Source organism: Macaca mulatta, chromosome 4, assembly GCF_049350105.2.
Source record: "Macaca mulatta isolate MMU2019108-1 chromosome 4, T2T-MMU8v2.0, whole genome shotgun sequence".
NCBI lineage: Eukaryota > Metazoa > Chordata > Mammalia > Primates > Cercopithecidae > Macaca > Macaca mulatta.
The window spans coordinates 48,005,214-48,027,614 of NC_133409.1; the positions used below are offsets into that span (position 1 = coordinate 48,005,214).

General features: G+C 39.0%; 1 protein-coding gene across 10 annotated transcripts in view; it reads right to left on the reverse strand.

Moving 5' to 3' along the window:
- HIVEP2 (HIVEP zinc finger 2) overlaps positions 1-22,401 on the reverse strand; it is a 196,981-nt gene that overhangs the window by 10,178 nt on the left and 164,402 nt on the right. For all 10 annotated transcript variants that reach the window (XM_077999481.1, XM_077999484.1, XM_077999480.1 and 7 more), the window contains 5 exons: positions 22,200-22,294; positions 14,791-14,835; positions 8,197-13,770; positions 7,016-7,170; positions 3,079-3,254 (listed from right to left, as the gene is read on the reverse strand). In XM_077999481.1, coding sequence (XP_077855607.1) covers positions 3,079-3,254; positions 7,016-7,170; positions 8,197-13,383 — 5,518 coding nt within the window. In that variant the 5' untranslated portion in view covers positions 13,384-13,770; positions 14,791-14,835; positions 22,200-22,294. The remainder of the gene's footprint in view (positions 1-3,078; positions 3,255-7,015; positions 7,171-8,196; positions 13,771-14,790; positions 14,836-22,199; positions 22,295-22,401) is intronic.

The following is a 22,401-nucleotide window of genomic DNA, read 5'->3' on the forward strand; positions in this document are numbered from 1 at the left end:
ACACAGATTTGTTTCTACCCACTATCCCTTGTTTCAACCTTAAGAAGAACAATCTGGTTTTTGAATATAACGATCCCTGAGAGCTTTGGCCCAATCTCAGATATTCTTTATTCTAGAAGATATGTGGAAGTCCAGGCTCACATCTTTTCAAGAGTAGGCTCCAAGCAAAACTGGAAATCCCAGGCTCTTCTGCCTGAGAAGGGATCTCATATCTATCCAAATGCACCAGCCTCCTGGGACTCCACGTAAACAGGGAAACACAATCTGGCCACATACCTCAGAGATACTTCAGAATGAAATATTCTCAACACACCCACTGGGCCCCTGACCTTCTGGTATTGATCAGGTATAGGGTAACCTCCAAGGATCTTCAAAGTTCAGAAGAAAAATACATACAAACTAATGTGAGGGCAAACCTTGTCAGTGCACTGAAAGATCCATACAAATAATTAGCTAACTCTCATAGGGAGCATTATTCCCAGTATTTAGCATCTATCTGTCTGGCATATGTTAGCAAACGTTATGACAGCAATTCTTCAAATTCTGGAGCTGCAACATTCTCTTTTTATTTATCTTCAGGCTCCTATCATGCTAAGAAAAAAAGAAAGGTTTCATGCTGAAAATGTTGTAATGATAATGGCATATACAACTATATGTGTATATGAATGTGTGTATATAAATTATTTATATAATTTGTATAACTGCTTTATGAAATGTGAGAAATTTTGAAAACATTGATCCAATCCTCCTTGACCCAGGATCTATAGAAGAATGCACACACACACACACACACACACACACACACACACACACACATATATATTTATATATATAAATTGTATGCCATATAACTTATCAAAAGAGATTCAGGAACAAATTCAGTTGTAAGGAACCTTTACATCACTTCAGTGAAAACAGCCATAATGTTATCTGTGCCTCTGACAACGCTTTAGCAATGTACTAACAAATACTTTAAGAGAAGGCTCTGTGAAATCTCCGTGGAAACTCAGCCTGCTAGCATAGTTTATTCCTCTTGTAGGAGTGTTAAGCTTGCTGTTCATGTAATGTATGAGCCACAGTTAAAACTGGGACACCGTTATTATTTTACTCATATTGCTTTATTATTTACTTATTGCTTATATACTTATCAATTTTACATGCTGTTTTGATAATTCCAAACAGAAATATTTCCAGGCCCCCATTGCTCTTATTTATCAAAACTTTTATCTGCCATTTTTTAAAGAGCTCAAAAATGTTATAGACATATCAAGAATCCTTAAATCTAGAAAATTAATGAAACGTATCTATAAATTAATAAAAATAACCACTTCTGCCAGAGTGCAAGTATGCTATGATGTATATAGGTATGGATGCTAAGTGTATCAGGAGAGTTTATTTAGATTTTAGTATGTGTTTCTTTCTCCTACATTTTTCTCTCCATTCCAAGGATAGTCAGGCTTTAGACTCGCATCTTCAGAATAGGTCTGTAGCTAGAAATCTGGATCTGAAACAATTCCACCATGGCTTTAGTTTGTTAAAGTCATGAGCTGTGGAAGTAATGTATAAGGACAAGGAGAGGGAAGGAGAGTGGCGGGGGAGGCCCTTGAAGAAGTGGCACAGACGAGGAGAAGGGATTGGTCGTGCAAGGGCGTTCCATCTGTGCTCAGACGAAAATGTGGGTTTGGACAACAGGCATTTCAGCCGGAGGTGAAAACTGGCAGGGTTTTCCAGGATGTTTTGCTCATTTTAAGATTCTGAGACATTTGCACATTCCCAAAGGGTGACAAGGAAACTCCAATAATGACCAAGAATAAATTATTTCCTTCAGGAGATGATGATTCAGAGGCAGACTTAATTTGATTTTTAAAAATATCTAGAGATGTCTCATTTCTTCATCCAGTTTTTCACACAACTACACCTGCAGCAAACTCATATGCCCAGTGAAGATATGTATCATTCGTAATGACTCCTGAATTTGCAGTATTCCCTAAAATCAAAGTTTTTATTTTCTTATCTCCTAGGGAATCTCTTAGTAAAGTTCTGTATAAAGGGCTTGATTGTGCAAAGGTGAGTGGCATTTAAAAGGCCATATGTTTATTTTTTGAGATGCAAATGAACACATACTTTATTTCAGCTTCAAATGAGGCACTCCTGTCATATAGATCTTTTTAATAAAAAGGAAACAGATATGTTGAGAGGCTACCCATTTACACTTCTACAACCAATACAGCAATTTAGGATTTTCAGCTATAAAAGAATATAGCTATACATTTCTCTATCAAAGATAATTTTACTGGATATTTATTTTTCTTGAAGGGTATCAGAGCAGATTAATCAATATGAAAATTTAAAGTGGTGAGGGAATGCCTATAGTATCCACTGAACCTAAGGTAAAACACACTTCTGCAAAAATCAAACAACCTCTAAAAATATAACTGAAGCAACTTCTTTCAGTAAAATATTTTCACATAAATCTATCTGTTAAAAACGGATTTTTTAAAAAAACTTCAAGGCAAGTCCCAGTTTTATAAGACTAACAGTTATGTACTGAGAATCAGAAATTGTCTCTGTGCTGATAAAAACAGGGAACACAAGCTATCAAATTTCTATGCATAATTAATGCAACTGTGGATGGAGGCGCCCACCTGGGAATGTGTGGGTCTCTACATTATTTATAATCTTGAAACTGACCAAGAGCACATGTTTTCTTCCCAGCTGCTGCCTTGCTTCTCTAATACCACTGCATGTGCAGGATTTCAATGCTGGTATAAATATTATCTAGATCACATAACATTTCCAACATGAAGAAATAGCTATCCAGACAATTCGTAGCCACTTCCTTTGGAGACAACTGGCCCGGACCTAGGTCTATTGCTCTTAATTAAGTCATAAAAGGAGCCTCACAGTCTCACATACATCCTTTGATCACTTACTTGAGGGAGAAAATACATTTTGTGGAATCATATTTTCACAAACAAACCATCTTTATTGTTGATGAAGGCTATTTATAAAATAGCACTCAGAAATCTAAGTAGCCATAGAGAAGTATTTTTCCTCTCAAAAAAATCAGACTTGTACCTTTCGTTTTGAAGGCAAAGTTACATAACTTGCATACATAAGGCCGAACATCAGTATGGGTACGGATGTGTTTTTTGAGCATGCTTGGCTTCTTACAGCGAATACCACATTCTTCACAAATGTACTTTCCACGGCCACGTCCTCTGACATATACATAATCTTCATTTGATTTGTACCTGTGTTAAAAAGGGGGAATCCAGTGGTTTTCAAACATTCTTAGCATGCTATATCTTAAAGCAAAAGCTAATTATTTGCATGGCAAAGTTTTATGCGGGTCTTTTGCAGACAATTATTCAACTCTACGTCTATGAAGCTTGTGAAATTTATGCAGTAAATGCCTGAAAGAACTAGATAATAGATTTGGCACTGTAAACAAAATGTAATGCTACATGGAATTCAAAATGGAATTGGCTCCACTATTACATGTGAATTTATAGAGTTGGCAAATAGATGTTCAAATTGACTTATGTAAACCTCAAAGAGTTGCAGACCTTTGGATTGGATTCTAGTATGGCCTCCAATCAAGGGACATACAAAAAGCATACCAACATATTCATCATGTAGCTTTTGTTAACATTACATCATCTAAGATGTGCATGTACGAACATACAACCCTCTAAATTTGCTAAATTAAGTATAACTGATAATAGAATTCTTCATTGCAAATTCCTACTCTATTTTTACAATCCTGGCACGAGAGTGCCTCAGAAATTTCTAGTTTACACAGGGTGAGCTCAGCTCACCAACTGTTGTCTACAGATTTGATCTGCTCTTCCCGAAGACCATGAATCTGTAATAATGTGGAGTCTAAATTTCAACTAGCTTCTTCAAGGTAGTTACATAATGAAAACTAGAGATTCTATTTTTAATCAAATTTGCATTTGTTTCCAGAAGGGTTTCATAGAGATGTTTGAAAGGATATCTGAGGTCATCTTGCTTAATCAAATCAGCTAGAAAAATGGTCTTAGGTATTTTCTTTGATAATCGAGGGAAGAAATCTACCCAATGCTCAACCATGCCATTTTAGAATACAATAAAACATGATTTGTCACAGGATACAGTAGTATTATATGGACTAATTCAATGACTGCCATTATCTCTTAAGTCAAAGCTAAGGTTAGAATTTTGGGTCTAATGTTATTTTTGGAAAGACATTCCATTTGGGGAGTTCTTTTCATAACTTCCAAAGGTAAGCTGACATGCAAAATGCCATAATCCACTGTGGATTTAGTTAAAGGCATTAAATTTACAGTTTTTTGACATTCTAAGAGCATTGCAAACTTCCTCATTTTATCCTAGCTAATCCACAAACAGGAATAAAAGCAAGTTTAACTTCAGTCAACCAAACTATTGAAATAATTTTAAGAAAGGAAATCCATCCACATATTTAAACAGCAACTCTGTTATGGATTCACATCTAATCTTAACGTTATCTACTTTTTGGTCAGTACCAATACAGATGAGAATTAAGCAGAAACTGTTCAAAACTATGAATAATCCATTTTGCATGTCTTTGGTTCCTTTAAATTTTCCCCCTTTCACCAGGAATTTTGACTTCTACTTGTTCTTCAAAATTATTTTGAATTTTATCTTTGTCTTTTGTAATAAAGTAGAAAAAAACCCTAAAGATGCAAATATCTTTCAGCTTTAAATTTCACTATTCTCTGCCCCTAACTAGATGAAATTGCTTAAGAGATATAGACCAAAACAAATACTTTTGTACAAAGCTAATTTTCTTCAGGGAAGGATAATTCAAGCTTACTATAGCCCACCATCATAGTGATGGGAAATGCATTTTATCATCAAGCACTATAATTTTATTTTCAATGTCTTAGCTGATTAACTTGCTTCCAGAATGAAAATGCAGTAAAATTCTGTATAAAATATAATGATGTATTAGAAAAACCTGTGTAAGTAAAATATCATACAACAATTCTACAGGCCCATGAATCTACTTGATAATTGATGGATTTTGAAAAAAATTCAAAGTTATGTTTAACTAAATTATTAAATGTATTATTAAACCTATCAATTAGATAATATACACTTAAGATTTTGGTCAGTAATACTTTTTTTGGTTTTTTTTAAGCTATCACTTTGCAATTGCCAAAATAAGAGGAGGTAACATCAGGTTTGGAAAAAACACTTAGTCAACACTGGGCAGAAATTGGGCCACAGATTAAGAAGTAAGGGGACATAGCCCCTAATGGGGCAATTAAAGGAGGAGGAAATGAAATATGGGCACAATCCTTTTGGATCACCAAAACACAGCAATAAAATGTTCACATAAGCTTTTTCACTTGTGTCCTTCATTAGTGGAGATGGGCTCCCCAAAGCATAGAGTAATTGTGGAGGTCTCGCTAATCTATTGGTGCAAGTGCACTGCTATGAAGGCTGCTGAATGTGAGAGGGTTGATTCAGTCACAGGGACCACTCAGTCTCTGAGGAAAGATAAAACCTATATTTCTCTCGTTTGTGTTAAAAGATGGGGGATGTCAAAAAAATATCGAGACAAGCTTCATGACTACGTACAATGGTGGTTTTAGTGGTGAAAATGCTAGACATCCAAAGAGGGCAAAACCTAAGGGGAGAACCAAATAGAATAATCCATCTCCAAACCAGTAATGCTAGGTGAAAAAAGGATATTTCATCTCACTGAACATTCCAAGCTTTTTATTTATTTATTTATTTATTTACTTATTTATTTATTTATTCATTCATTTATTTATTTATTTGAGATGGAGTTTCGCTTTGTCGCCCAGGCTGGAGTGCAGTGGCGCAATCTCCGTTCACTGCAAGCTCTGCCTCCTGGGTTCACGCCATTCTCCTGCCTCAGCCTCCCAAGTAGCTGGGACTACAGGTGCCCACCACCATGCCCGGCTAATTTTCTTGTATTTTTAGTAGAGACGGGGTTTCACTGTGTTAGCCAGGATGGTCTCAATCTCCTGACCTCGTGATCCGCCCGCCTCGGCCTCCCAAAGTGCTGGATTACAGGCGTGAGCCACCACGCCCAACCACATTCCACATTTTATAGTCAAACAAATAACATTATTATCCTCCAAATATAATTGGAATAAAGTCATGCCCATGAAAATATGTAAATAATAGATTTGTTGTAGAGATAAAGCTAATTACATCATAATCTCCAAAATGTGGTTAGCATGCTTCAAAATTTTTAAATTTTAAAAGCCTAAGTGTAGGGTTTTCCTTCTATATGACTGGATGAAAGATACATATCAAAATCTAAAAAAAGATATTACACATGTGTAATTTTTCTTAACTTTACAAATAACAAAGTCTTTGAACCTTATTACTTGAGTTTCTATGACTCAGGACTCAAGATTTGAAAAGAAATTCCTAAATACAGAGAAAGCGTCATAGACCAGAGAAGACTGGGAAGGCAAGACAAGTGAGGGCAATGTGGTACCCTGACTTGGACCCTGGGGCAGAAAAGGATATTGATGGAACTGGTGAAATCCCATTAAAGCCTCCATTTTATATAATAAGAAAAATAAATGAAAAAATTAACTAGTTCTGAAGATTATACACAATTGTGCATGATCTGACTTTTGTAAGCATAGAATAAAAATATGTCCATCATTAAAACAAATACCTATAAAATGATCAAAGAATGAATAAACTTAGATGACATCAAGTGTCCCCAATTTAGTAGATTTCATAATAAATTAGAGGGGTGGAAATTTAAGGAAGAGGCTTGAATGATATCCATTAGGGACATTTTTATGAAAAGCAAGTCCCAAAAGCAAGGGCATGAACTTACGATCTGTTACCAGCCAGAGTTCAGAAGTGTGAATAGAAAAGGAATTTACTTTCAGCTCCCAACCAGATTAGACAGTACTTTTTCCATGCAGACATTCTGGACCATTTACTCTGACCTATAACCGAACATTTTACATTTGCACTTATGTTTCCTTACCCTCCTTCAAATATTTTAATTCGGATTGGCTCAGTTTGTTTGGATCCAATATCTTTATCTCCATGAATATCTCCTTTCCCTCTTTCCTTTAAGATATTTCCCACTAATTTCCTTTCTAGTTTGCTGCCAAATAAAAAGGACGCATCAGGTTTCATCTGTAAGACAAGAAGAGAGAATCATTTCACATGCTTTCTCCAAGACACAGGAGCTCCTATGTCCCACGCTTCCATAATCTCTGAAAATGAGCCTAAATTCTGTACCAAAAGGCCAGGAACTAGTTATATAAACTAAGGGCCACTAGGGATAAAATCAGATAAGAATGACAGTTTCCACTGAATAGATTCAACATTCTGTTAGATATAATTATATAAATATATATTTTATATATAAAATATATATACACATATGCACTCAGCACTCTGTGCAATGCTAATACTTAAAAAACATTCTATGTTTCGAAGTAGCAATGAAAACAATCTATATTAATTAAGGAAGTAGTCTCAAAAATTATTGAATGGTAACCAATATAAGTGAAAACATATTTTTAAATCCTGTATTTGCCTCCTTATTAATTTAGCAGAAATTTCAAAATGTCCCTTAATATTTTTATAATTTTGCATGGAAGGCATTGATGGTTCTTGTAGGAACAAACCAGCCAGCAACTTGGAAAAATAAGTTTTGAAGGATATAGATGTCTCGCCAATGAGAGTAAGCTCTGCAGCATTTGCAAAGCTCAGTCCTCCATCCTTGTCTTTCCTTTCAGCCTCCACTCCCTGCTCTATGGCCCACTTCACAATTCCCTGAATTCCTCACATCCAAAGACAATTAGACCTGCTAGGTCACTCACAAAGGTCAGAAGGAAAGTAACCCATGGGAATTAATCCCAGTGGTAGGATTTCATGGCACCCAAATTTTTACATTTTAAAAGCATAAATGTAGGCTTTTCCTTCTGAAAATACAGAAAGTGACACTTTCAGTATTTGGACCATGTCTGAGACCTCAGAACCCAGTGCAGTCAGTGGCTTCTTCCACTCCTGAGTAAGGCCAGACTTTCTGAGAACGCCCCCACACTGACCTTCATTTTCCTTGTATATTTTTTTTGGCCTTATATCCTTCACTATGTAGTCTGCTCAGCAATCAAATCCACAATACAGAGTTCTTCCTAAAACAATATTTGTTACCTGAGTAAACTGCTTCCAAGCACTTGATGATGTAAGCTTGCCGGTTCCAGGCCTATGCATAGCAGCCAGAGTATAAATTTCTGCAGTGATTTTTTGCTTGGACCTCAGCAGAGCCAGTGTGGTCTTGGTGTTCAATCCTGATGGGTTTGGGTTACAGGAACTAATGCACCATGAAGCATAAACTGAGGATTTGAAGGTGGCCTGTTGCACATAACTGGGTTTTGTATAATTCAAGAAGCACCAACTCACAGTAGTTGTTGTCCTCAGACTGGGAAACTGAAGAATCTGCTGGAAATCTGCCATGTCCGTGAGAAGAAGAGTTGAATCTGCCACGTTCCCACTGGGGGCAGAGGCCATGCGGACCAGCATGCCAACAGGCCGCTTGTGGCCCTTCCTTTCCTCTTCCGGCTGACCATCTCCCGCTGGTAATGAAGAACTCTGTGGGCTCATGCTCATGTCCGACGCCGTCTCATCGATATCTAATTCATCTGAAGATTCTTTGCTTTCAGAAGGCCCACTGGACTTCTGCCCCAGAAGTGGTGCCTGGGAACCAGAAAGCATCTCCTTGCTGGGCGGGAATGGCTCCCTGGAAGACGGGCTAACAGAAGGATAGTCTTGAGATGAGGAGGGTGACAGAGAGGAGAAGGAAGATGACCCTGACTGCAAGCCATCTTTTGGCTCAGAAGCACACCCTTGTCGAACCAGCTGGGGTTTCTGGGGGCGGGAGAGGTCCTTTTTGATGTCTGAGTTGTTGAGCTCCACAGCACTAAGCTCCTCCACAATCTGTCCATACATCTTTTCTTCTTTGACCCTTTTCTGCTGCTTGGTTTCCATGAAGAGCTCCAAGCTACTGGCTGGAGAAAGCATTCGCTTGCTACCTCCCAGGGTGGCCACGCTGTCAGAGGTGGAAGGTAAACACAAGGGGATTGAGGATTCTAAGCCGAGGGGTAAAGTCTGAGGTGCTTTCCAAATGGGGTACTTCTCCAAGCCAGCATGCTGCCCCAGCACCTGGGCAATGTTGAATCCTATCCCTTGCATGGCTGCGTTGGTGACCAGTGTCCTTTGGGTCATATTCTCATCGACTTTGCATATGACAATGGCAGGGCTATTCTGCCCAAGTATCTGAGAAATGCTTGTGTACATGACACTTCCATAAGATGGTACGTGTGTTTGGATCCGAACAGGAACCACTGTTCCCGGGAGGGACTGCAAAGGCCCAGCATTTGCCGAGGCAAAATCTTCTTGAAGAACCTGCTCAGAGGGCGTTTCGGTTGACTTGCTGCTCTGGTCTGATGGAAACTTTGGAAGAAGGTTCTTTGGGTGTAGCCCTGATGCTCCTGAATAACACGGGTAGGTCTGCTCTTTCGTGTGTGCATACTCAGCAGGTTTCTTTCCCGTGTTCCCTGCCACATGCTCTAAGGGATAGCTCGAATGGATTTCTGTCTGAAAAGAGGGCTTGCCATAGCTCTTCTGAGGGGGCTGAGCAAAGGGATGTGGGAAATGCGCCTGCCACCAGGGAGGCTGCTGAGCTGGTAAATGAACCATACAAACTGTAGGATATTGAAACTGAAACAAGGCATTCTGGATTGGAGAAAATGGAATTGTCTCTTGATGTGGAAATAAGTGTGGCTGTTCAGGTAAGTGTTTGCTTGTCATATAGGATGTTGGTTGGATCAAGGGATTTCTCAAAGATTCCTGACTGTCCATGTGCATGATCTGTGGTTGGGCCAGGTGCAGTGGCCCTGAGCTCAGCGGGGGACAAGGACCCACCACCTGCTTCCCTGGGTCCTCTTGCTGAAGAGGAGGCAGCACAGCAGGCGGGCCATGGTGCCACCCGGACCGGAGGCCAGCATGCAGGTGCTCCAGCTGCTCCTGCTTCACACTCTGATCCATGCCGGCCTCACCCTGGGCGATTTCTGGGGAGCCACTGAAGGAAGCTTGCCGCACCAGAAAGCATTTCTTCCTCTCCCTGGACGGTGATACCGTGGAGGCTGCCACTCCCGACACAGGAGCATGGGACAGATTCCCATAATCAAATGATTTGCTGCGAACTTCTGGGACTTCTGCTGGGTGAGGACAAGGCATCTGTTCTGATGAGCAGCGTCGCATCTCTTTCTGGTGGTGATGGCCTGGGACAGACAATGAGTATGAACCAGCAGGGACAGTCAGAAACTCTGAATGCTTCCCAAACTCATCCTGCTTAGGAAGTGCAGAAAGCTTACTGATTTCTTCTCTTTCAAAAGACATGGAGAAACTGGAGCTGTGAGACAAGTTGCTTTCTTGGCTGGGGCTGCGGGAGAGGCCTGTGCCTGTGGATTCAAAGCTGGACTCCCCTGAGGAGTGCTCCATATCGGCAAGTCGCAGACGCTTCTTTTTGGGTGGCAATTTCTCCGCGGGGAGCTGGGAAAGAGTCTCACTTCTCTGGGGCCACTGAAATTCTTCCACAGGCTTCTCTGGCTCTTTGCTCTGGGCTTCTTTCTCCTTCTCGGGTTTATCAGGCTCCTCGGTCACTCGAATCTCAGGAACCTGGATGTTGTGTTGCCGAACTAGCCTGGGCTGTGTGTGATAGGACGGCTGCTGCACCTGCTGAGATGGAGAGGGTTTCCCCCCACTTTCTGCACCATCCCCGGGTGGAGCCCACTCAGGACTCACTGGGGCTTCTGAAATCTCACTGTCACAAGTCTCTGAAGGGGAAGGGGCTTTATCCTGCGTGCAAGCCACAAGTTCGGCTGACTCAGATCTTTCAAATGAATTGGGTCGGCTCAGCGAGTTGGTGTGCTGAATCACAGAAATCACATTTCCAGGAGGTTTCCTGCCCCCTAGGTCTGACATCTTGTCCGAATCAATGGCTGAAGGTGACTCCTCTGACACAAGAGATGGACTTCCAGGCTGCAGTTGGGGCCGACATGGGTCAAAGCGTTCCGTGTGACCATGAGAAAGGTTTTCGTGTCCAGCCACGGCAAATCCACTCCTGACTCCTTCCTGCATCTGCAGTTTGGGGTCATAATCGGAAGCCATGATGCCCATGGGAGTGCTTACGATGCTGCTGCAGATCATGGGGGTGTCCTCTTCATCCCCTACGCTCTTCTCTTTCCGGCGTTTCCTGTTTTCACAGGTAGTTCCAAACATGCTTGGTACTCCCTGCAATGGCACCGCAGGATCCATGAAATATTCTCCACCATGTTTGAAAGAACTCAAGCAGGAAATGTCCCTGTAGCCTTGCTTTGGTGTTTCAGAGTCCTCCCACTTCTTATAGGGTTTCCGACAGACGTCATAGTCATACACAACCCTGTCCCCAGGAGACAATTTCTTTTCCTTCAGGGATGAACTGCTGACACCCTTCAACATCCTGCCATGGTGCTCGACCTCCACATGGCCCTCCTGTACTGAAGGCAGTTCAAATGCTGCTTGTCTTCTTAGCATGCGCTGAGGGGGTATGCCCACGGTCCCTGGATAGAATACATCGTCGGTACCAGTCATCCTTTCGTCAAATGAGTGACTTCCTCTCAAAGAAGGAGGAATAGTTAGATTAGTTGCTGAAGAAGTTGGCATTGAGTTGCTTCTAATAAGGGGTGAAGAGTCTACAGGAGCTTCTAAAAGAACCGGGTTACTGCCTTGGAAGTTTGCTGGATAAAGTTTTCCTTCATTCCTGATAGATGATGGAATAATCTGGGGTTGTCTAGACTCACTGTTGAACTTAGTGGATTTCAGCATGCTCGTTTGACTGGGGTCCACGTCTCCCTTGCTTGGGATCAGCTGTGAAACAGGATCTTCAAACATCTTGACATCTAACCTGGTGTTTACGTGAGGTAATGGTTCCATTATGCCCTTCCTACCCATTGCGGCACGCTCCTGACTTGTGGTTGTAACACTGAGTGCATTTCTCGGACTAAGCCGACAGTATTTTCCAAAGATGATTTCTTCATAAGACTTTGCATTTGTGTTGGGAGGGCTTATTTGCTGCTCAGCACTTTCTGAGCGAGAAAAGTAACCAGAATCAGTGCTTCCTTTACTGTGCGGGCTCAGAAGGTTGAGCGATGGCTCAGAATCTTGTCCTTTTTTCTCTGACAGTCTTAGTGCAAGTTTCTGTTTGACTGTGTGCGAATCATCAGCCTTAGTATTTAAAGATGGATTTGGTAGCATATCAGGGCCCATATACTGAGAGCTTTCATTAGGGAGAGGAATCCCACTTTTAGGAATAATCAAAATCGGCACCTTCATTGGACCTCCCAATGATTCTTCCAATGACCCATGATAGCCACCTCTGCTGGCAATGTCCAGTGGGATGGGTGGGCCAGGACTCATTTTGTCAGAAGCCTCGGCAAATAAAGAACTCTCCTCATCTGTGTCTGTACTCTGTTCACCATCTGAATGTATTTCTGCTTCTACATCAATAAAACCAGCCTCTAGGTCCAATTTAGATACCGCTGACTCTGTGAAAGGTACTAATCCTGCCTTAATTGCATGGGCATGTGACTTCCTGTGCTTGTACAAATTGCTCTTTGTCTTGAAAGAGAAACCACAAGGTATACATGGATATGGCCGCTCCCCAGTATGGGACCTGATGTGTTTTTTTAGTACGCTAGGTTTGGCACACGCTCTGCTGCAGTAAGGGCAAATGTACTTGCCAGGCTTTTTGGGTTTGTGCTCTTTCTTGTGAGCCTCTTCTGCCTGTTCGATACTTTTCTGGGAGTATTGGCTATAAGCAGGGTTCAGACTTGAAATCTTTTTTCTAGGATAACCACCACTGTGGCCATGTATAGGAAAAGGAAATAAGTCCTCGGAGGCAACGGATGGCAAAGGGCCAGGGAAAAGCCACGGAGGACCTTCGAGGCTCTGATGTGGCTTGGTGCTGTGCATGACCCCCTGTGGCAATGAGTGCTGAGGGAAAGAGAGTGAGTGTTGGCATGAGTAAGGACTCGGACGATGCGGTGGATATTGCTTCTCTGTGACTTGCTGCACCACTTCACTAGGGGAGGCCAGTTTCCCAGAACCAAACAGTTGTGCTGATGCTGTGTTTCCGATTTGCTCAGGCTCTATTTGTGGTTGCCGCTGTCCTTCTTGACTGCCAAAAGTGCTCATCTTAATAACAGCCGATTGTTCCTGTCTCCATCTACCTGATGCTTTATCAGTTTCTCCAGACCTTGAGGTAGCCTTTTGTCCTAGAGCTGTGTCCCCAGTGTCCATTTTGTTACACAAGGTCTTAAGTGCTAGTTCCCCTGAAAGCGGTGCAGACTCATGGAGTATCTCCAAAGCTGTGCTTCTTAAAGCTTGGTTGCTTCCATGTTCCAAGGGGTCTGCAAACTTGCTGATTGCTCCTTCTCTTTGGAACCTTCCACACGCACACCACAGTCTATGGGCATTAGATAGTAATGTCCTTGGACCAGGGCTATAACACAGTTCTCTCCATTGTAGAAATGTCCATCCAAAAGCTAAGTGCAAATCTATAAAGATTTCTTACGGCATTTGAAAATTTTCAACTAGGATGAAATTGGGATGATGAATAGTCTAGAAGAAATTTTGCCCATCAACTAGAGCAAAGCTCAATTGCCAGTTTCACTAAGATAAAATGACCTGAAGAAAAAGAAAATACAAAGAGATTGTCATAACAGTTCCAAATAAGAAACCAAAAAAAAAAAAAAAAGAAACCTAACTAAACAACCAGAAATCAGATAAATTTGAAATGCTTCTTACTCCAAGGAATTATTTTTATTGAGATTACATTAATTCCACAATTAAAATATATTAATTTCAAACTCAGCGTTAAGTCATAAACGTAAGTCTCTTCCATGCTTGAATTTTGGTCACTCTTTTAAATATCTTTAACTTTAGAAAAATATCCTTGATGGATATTATCTACGAAAGTATAAGATTTTAGAAAGCCCCATTAAAAAAATTAGAGCTATTCCTAACCAAGTTTTATGATTTGTATGCCAAAGTGTATTACATATCTCTATATAGGGATATGTTTTATAGCTTAATACAAAAAATATGTGGCCAGGCATGGTGGCTCACTTCTGTAATTCCAGCACTTTGGGAGGCTGAGGCAGGTGGATCATGAGGTCAAGAGACCGAGACCATCCTGGCCAACATGGTGAAACCCCATCTCTCCTAAAAATACAAAAATTAGCTAGGTGTGGTGGCATGCACCTGTAGTCCCAGTTACTTGGGAAGCTAAGGGAGGGGAATCACTTGAACCCGGGAGGAGGAGGTTGCAGTGAGCCGACATCATGTCACTGCACTGCAGCCTGGCAACAGAGCGAGACTCCATCTCAAAAAAAAAAAAAAAAAAAAAAAGCCATATATATGTTATACATTAATATAAAATATAAATATAACAGTATATATATAAGCATACATATATAAAATACATGTTTTATAAAATTCATAAAGTATTATATATTACTATAAAGTATAGCTTTATTTTACAGCTTAAAATCAGTGATTAGTAACATGACATCAAGGCTGTAAGAATCAGATGTCACAGAAATTTGGAAAAGATAAAAGGGTACATCTAAACAAAACAATTATAAAGTCTTCTTAATATGGAAAACAAAGCATATTTATAGGACAGTTTAAAAATGAAATGATTACCTGAACAGTTTAGAGCCCTCATGGGCATGATTGTCCTGACGCTTCCTGGATACAAAATAAATGCAGTTAGGAAAAATTGTTCCATTAAACCATACCATTGATACATACAAATACAAATTCCAATTTCCAGTTCATTATATAAAGGGTTCACAAAGCTATGTACCCTAAAACAAAAGCTAGAAACTGCTTCAGAAAGCATTACACCAGAAGAGTAAACCTTATATTGACACTGTGACTCAAAAATAACTCAGAGAAAATATTATAAAAACATCATGGTAATATTTTCTAAGATATACGATTATTACATATCAAACGTCTTAGTTATTTAAATGTAATCAGCCTAGTTCTAATTCCCTAGATACTAAAAGTTGAGAATAGTGGGAATTTTTTGTTTTGTTTTTTGAGACAGAGTCTCACTCTGGTGCCCAGGCTTGAGTACAGTGGTGGAATCACTGTTCATTGCAGCCTTGACCTCCCTGAGCTCAGGCGATCCTCCCACCTTAGGCTTCCAAGTAACTGGGATTAAAGGTGTACACCACTACACCCATCTAATTTTTGTATTTTTTGTAGAGATGAGGTCTTGCCATATTGCCCAGGCTGGTCTCAAACTCCTGGGCTCAAGCAATCTTGGTCTCCCAAAGTGTTAGGATTATAGGTGTGAGCCACCTCACCTGGCTGAAAATAGTGGGTTTTTTTGTTTAGTTTTTTTTTTTTTTTCTGATAGGTTTGAATGTTTATGTTTAAAAAGAATAAATTTCCTTTTTAGGAAATTTACATAATGGCAAAGTGAAGGAGTCCTCTAGATGAGGGCCTATGATTCAGGAAGACTTGACAACTAAGTAATCATTCAATTTTAAGTGAATACTCAACTTCCTTAAGGCAGTGTTCAATGAGGTACCCAGAGGATTCTGAGAACTTCAATGATAAACTGTATCAACTGTCATAAAACCTCAGATGTTTCCTTGATAGGCAATGTGTCAGTTTATCAAAATAAAAAAGATCATACACATTGACCTAGAAATTCCACTGCTGGAAATATATCCTTACAGGTGTCCTTGTACAAGTGCACACTAATATATGTACAAGAACTGCTTAAATAAATTATGGCTCAATTATAAAACTGAGGCATTTGAAAAAGTACAGCTATAAGTGCCAATATAGAAACTTGTTCAGAGAATAGTAACATTAAATGCAAGAAAAGCTTATTGCACCCTAGTATGAAGACACATTGTTAATTCTATGGGTGAAAAAGAGGAACAATTGATCAACAGAAAATTCCTGTGAGGATGCCAGACAGCATGGACACCAGCCTGATCAACATAGAGAAACTCCGTCTCTACTAAAAATACAAAAAATTAGCTGGGCGTGGTGGTGCATGCCTGTAATCCCAGCTACTTGGGAGGCTGAGGCAGGAGAATTGTTTGGACCCGGGAGGCAGAGGTTTCAGTGAGCCAAGATGGAGCCATTGCATTCCAGCCTGGGGAACAAGAGCAAAACTCCATCTCAAAAAAAAAAAAAAAAAAGAGTGGAACCTGGGATTCAGAGGAAAAGCAAAGAAAGGATTTTTACTTTTCACCTCATGACTTTCAGTAAGTTTAATTTTTGTTTATTTTTCTTAACATGAGCATGTTTATCTTTTTAAATAAAACACTGGTTAATAATTTTTAAAAATGCTACCATGCAGACGTACTGCAGATTCCTAAAGCAAAACTCAAATAGTAGTCTTACTTTCATGGGCAATTTTCTCCCTAACATAGAATTTGACTGTGATGATGATGATGAGAGAAGTTGGACTTTGAAAGGGGAAAAGCGCCTGGAAATTCCCACAGGAACAGTAAGTCTTTGGGTGAGAAATCAGTAACCCCCAGATATTTGTAGTAAGACATCTGTACTCAAAGATTCCTTCTCTTAATGGCCATGAAGCCTAAGAGATTTGTCAAGCAGCAGTCAAAAAACTAAACAAAGATATTAATTTCAGTTTGCTAAAAAGTTTTGCTGTTGGATTTAATTTTTTGCTGCGCAATAATTTTCTGTAGCATCCCTCTATAGAAAATGAGGCAAAAACTGAAGCAGAAGTGATGGCCTCATAATATTCCAATGCAAATTTACTTCTGTCAATTCCAGGAACCATGCTAACAAGAAGAAGACACAATGTTGATTCTGAATTGGCTGACTGTGTTTAATTAACTAAATATTTAAGGTTCATGTAGACACAGCCTCTGTCAGATTTGCAGAGGTAAATAATATCCTCTAAAATGGAAGTATGCTGCATCTCCAATTCAAGACAAGCATGTGTGAATCCTCAATTAGGACTCAGAGTTTGAAGTGAATAATTTCTAAGTTACTTTTCAGATTTAATATTGTATCATGGTATTGATCTATGCATGCAGTTCCACTGTTAATTATAACAATGATAATGGCTGTCATTTACTATATATTTACTATGGGCTGACACATACTGTTAAAGAGTTTCATGTACATTGTCTTATTTTATCTTCATTATACCCCTATGCTAAGGGTATTATTACACTTATTTTACAGTTGAGAATGATTCTCAGAGAGGTTGGGTTTCAGAACCAAAATGCAGATCTAAATTTGATGACTTCTAAGTCTAGGAGGACTCACCACCATTCTCCATTAAGTTTTATTCCAACTTAAAATAATACATCTTCAATAATATCTTCACCTAAATATTTTTACTTAACTTTAATATGTGAAATGTCTCAACTTTTAATGGTTCTGAGAGAATATAAATGAGCTCTGCATGTTTGTAGTACAAAAAAATGGCCCCAAAATGCCATTTCCTAGAAATAAAAAGTCCATAATTTAAATAATGTTCAAAATATGTATATTAAGTATTAATGAGAACAGCTTCTTGTAAGACTGTAATAAAGTCTCATGACAGACTGTTTTCTTTTGTTCTTTGAAAATCATTACTGTTTTTTTTTAGAGGAGGGGGTCTCACTTTCTTGTCCAGGCTGGACTCAAACTCATGGGCTCAAGGGATCCTCTGGCCCCTGCTTCCCAAGTAGCTCCCAAGTCACTGTGCCCAGCTTGGAAATCATTAGTTTTAAGGAAAATAAGAACGTTACAAGTGAAAATCAGGTATGTATCATTTTCCATCTTTTGGTTGACACAGAATATATAATTTTGCTCAAAACATAAACTTCAGGGACTGGGCATGGTGGCTCATGCCTACAATCCTAGCACTTTGGGAGGTGGAGGCAGGTGGATCGCTTAAGCTTAGAAGTTCGAGACCAGCCCGGGCAAAACTCCATCTCTACAAAAAAATACAAAAATTAGCTGGGTGTGGTGGCATGTACCTGTAGTCTCAACTACTCAGGAGGCTGAGGTGGGAGAATCACTTGAGCCCAGCAGGTCGAGGCTGCAGTGAGCTATGATTGCAGCACTGCACTCCAGCCTGGGGAACAGAGTGAGACTCTCAAAACAAACAAAAAAACAAAACAAAAACAGCATAAACTTCAAGTAATAAGTACATACAATTTTATAAAAAACAGGGCTGGAATAATTTATTTCATAAGTTATTCCATAAAATATAATGTTTTCACTTAGCAATGAGGTAATACCTTTATAAATCAGACATTTAATTTTTATGGTTTAAAATAATAAAACCATTCTTATACACTAAGGGCATATCATCTAGTAGATGCATCAAATAAAATTCAGAAATAATATTCTGCTACTAGAGAATACACCAGAAGGTGAAAAACAGTGACTTACATAAAATTCAAAATCAGATATCCCATGGTCAGAACAAAACATGTCTAGACCATTAAGTTAACTGTTTAATTTTTAGGAGAAGGAGGCTAATCAGAAAAAAAGTCTTATCTATCATTTTATTTTAAAAAATCAATTTTGCTAAGTTTAACCTAGGATCTTTCTATATTCCAGCAGCACTTATTATCCAGAAAGTTTTTAAGATTCAAAACATTAACTCAATTATGCAAATAGCTTCTGTCAAGAAAATCTCTTCCTTCTAAATTTCTAAGACAAGCCTACCCAAGATGCCCCACCATTTTACCACCATTTTATCATCTAGCTAGATGATATCCCACGCCATGCTTTCTCTCCTGGGTTGTGCCGGAAGAGCGTCCATCTTTGTGCCTAAGCTGGAGGTCCCAGCCCTACAGGGATCCCTCCTCTGATTCACAATGTCTAGTTTTTCACTTCAGTGGAAGACTTACTAGGGAACTAGAAATCATGCTTATTTCACATGAACCTTTCACATTTGATTTGAAACATGTTTGAGGATGTCTTTTTCTCTCCAACACTATCCTTGGGGAGCCTTTGACTAACTACTGTCCATAAAATCACGTCTCTTCTTGGAGTTTCTGAGACACACAGAGAAAGGTAGGTGGGAGAGAAAGTGAGTGATGGCTTCTTTTTGGAATTTATTGATCATATTTATGAACCATTAAAAATATGGACTATTTGTATTAGTCATTTTTCTACAGCTGCTTATCCTGGAAACTGAAAAGATTCTGCAATGGAAATTGTATGCATCATAATCTATTACTGAACATGGCATGACTTTCTCTTTAAAAACGAGCAGGATTTGGGAGGGTTTGAAAGTTTCTCTGCTACTCCACTCAAATTATACTGAGGAAAACAAATTCACTTTAAAAACAATTGGGTTTTCCAAGTTTAATTCAAGGTTAGATAATGGCATTTGTCTTGTTTTGTTAGGTGACACTTTTACTAAGCAACCTAACTCTTCCAAATGACATAAATTCGTGAGCTTGCATTTTATTACTGAAATGTATAAAAATGCTTATAGATAAGAAAACATTTTAATAAGTATGTTAGAGAAGGAAATCTATATTAAATGAATCATTAAGTCTAGGAAAATACTTTCTTTGGACTTCATAATATTATTATAAATCATTAAATGTACCATTGTATCTACCTGCAATTTTAGTTTAATTTCTTCAACAGAGATCTACTTAGAACTATAAAGATCTATAGTAATATGGTTAATTATAGCTACAGCATTTCTCTATGACTGTGTAGAGTCAATTCATTTTTCAGATTCTCTAATAGTCCATTAAAAATATATACCAGGTTTCCTAATCAATTGATACATCAAAAAATGCAGTAGGAGAGTAATTCTCATATGCAAACAGTGAGTTATCACTTTATTCACTGATATTTCCTTTTATGGTAACCAAACCCACACAAAGTCATTTTTGGCACCCACTGCCAACAAAGGAGCGGAATTCCAAATACAGTTTTGCATTCACAGTTAAAATTTTCTCTAGTGGGTTTTGAGTGCTATGAAAGGAGTAAGATAATTGACTGGATAATAAAACTCAGGGGATATGACTCTGGGTTTCCTGTGGATACTGCTACAGCCCACAGGAGTCCTCCAGTCAATAAAGACAGACATTGTCTGGCAGGCTCATCACACTTTTCAGAGGGGGATCATGTAAACAAAGAGATTACCTCTGCATGGCTATTTCGGTGGTAATAGAACTAAAGGAATTGAAGTGAAAGAAAATATTACAGGGAAGAGCTGGCATTCTTCTAGAAGTGTGCCTTCTCCTTTGGCCACTCTTCAGAGTCCCACTCAAATAAGTTTGGTACCCAGTTAAATAATGTCCTCAGACAAGCTCCCAAAGGAAAGACACAGAAACAGCCTCCTGGATGGACCTCCTCAGAGGTCTCTTCAGGATAACGACTGGGTGGGATTGGCAGGAAGACAGGCTTGCTCTGCAGAAGAATAAAGACCTACAGTACCCAAGATTGTCAATCTGGGATCTTTTGCTTAGAAAAACATTATCTCAGAAAAGACTTTACCTCAGGAAATTAGTCATTACTTGAGTGGTGGCAAAAGTCAAGTGAGCATTAAATAATGACATCCTAAATAATGATGGTATAAAAGGACTGGCAGCAAACACAGCTTCTCCACTTCCAACATTTAAAAAAATAAAACATTTTTTAAAATGCACATGGTCACTTGCTCTTTTCTTGAGGATTTGGTGGTATGACACTTACAAACATTTGGTCTTTTCTTGAGGATTTGGTAGTATGACACTTGTAAACAAAATATGTGTATTATGGTAATAATTAGTGAATGACATTTTAGAAGGGACATCATTGTGTTTGTTATTAAAATGCCATAGATCAATTGTAAAATCTTTAAAAAACGCATGAACACCTCAGGGCATCGCAGTTGTAACACTGATCCCACGGGTCACTTAGACACTTATTGCCCAACCACCGCTCAGAGCACACATGCTCAGAGAGTATGGGATGAGGGAAAAAAGGAACTACCAAGAAAGAAGGCATGACGAGTGCCAGAGTCCAGCTGAATAAAGACTTATTTCCACAGGAGGATTTTTTAAAAGGTGCCTTCCTGAGAGCCAAATTCATTATAAAGGCTTCTTTTAGTAAAAATTCCCATAACAACCTCAGTTCCCTCCAAAATGAGCAAGTTGCCACTATATGGAGAAAACTATATTATATATAATCCTGCCAAGCAATACAGAAAATTTTTGGAGAAGAGTAAAAATATTGTGATGATCATCCTCTAATTTGATGTAATTAAAATCTAGTTTGATATTTAAAACCTAATGAGAAACAATCATATTTTTCAATGTGGGCTGCAATGCAGGCATCATTGTATATATTTGTAAAGTTTGCCTATTTAGTCAAGATATTTATGATTTATTTTGACTACAGCATGCTGCTTTTAATATTTTGTCATGCCTTTTAAAATAATTTTTTAAATTGTGATTTCACCTTTCTACTGAGATGTTTTCTCATTATATAGCAAAAGTTATTAGGATTTACTAAGTAGAGTCTCACATGAAAATAAACTTTGTCAGAAATAAATTCTGTGAAATAAAGCTATTTTAATTATAACAATGATAATTAATTATAATTAAGACTGGTGGGCTGGGCGCGGTGGCTCACGCCTGTAATCCCAGCACTTGTGGGAGGCCGAGGTCAAGAGATCGAGACCATCCTGGCCAACATGGTGAAACCCTGTCTCTACTAAAAATACAAAAATGAGCCAGGCATGGTATCAGGTGCCTGTAGTCCCAGATACTTGGGAGGCTGAGGCAGGAGAATCACTTGAACCCAGAAGGCAGAGGTTGCAGTGAGCCGAGATTGTGCCTCTGCACTCCAGCCTAGCTAGCGACAGAGCAAGACTCCATCTAAAAAAAAAAAAAAAAAAAAAAAAAAAAAAAAAAAAAAAGACTAGTCTACTATGAAAAACAAAATACAACAAAACAACATTTTTCTCTCTAGATGGAAAATAATATATTGTTTCCTCCCTGATTTGATGACAAAATCAGTTTATATATGAGCCCATGGTCGGCCAAAACAGCTTTTCAAGTTTAATGTAACACGAGAATAAGAATAAATAAATTTTAGTTATTAACCTGTTATCCGCATATCAAAAAACTGCATCACAACCGTCTTTGATTTCCAAGATGCCAACTCTCCTCACAGGAGCTCATGCACAACTTCTGGGAATCTAAAAGATGAACAAGAAGATTTAAAAGATGATGACACCTGTCATGAGTTTAATAAGCATGCTCATTCTTCTTCACCACAGAACCTACCTTCCTTTAGGAAAGAAAA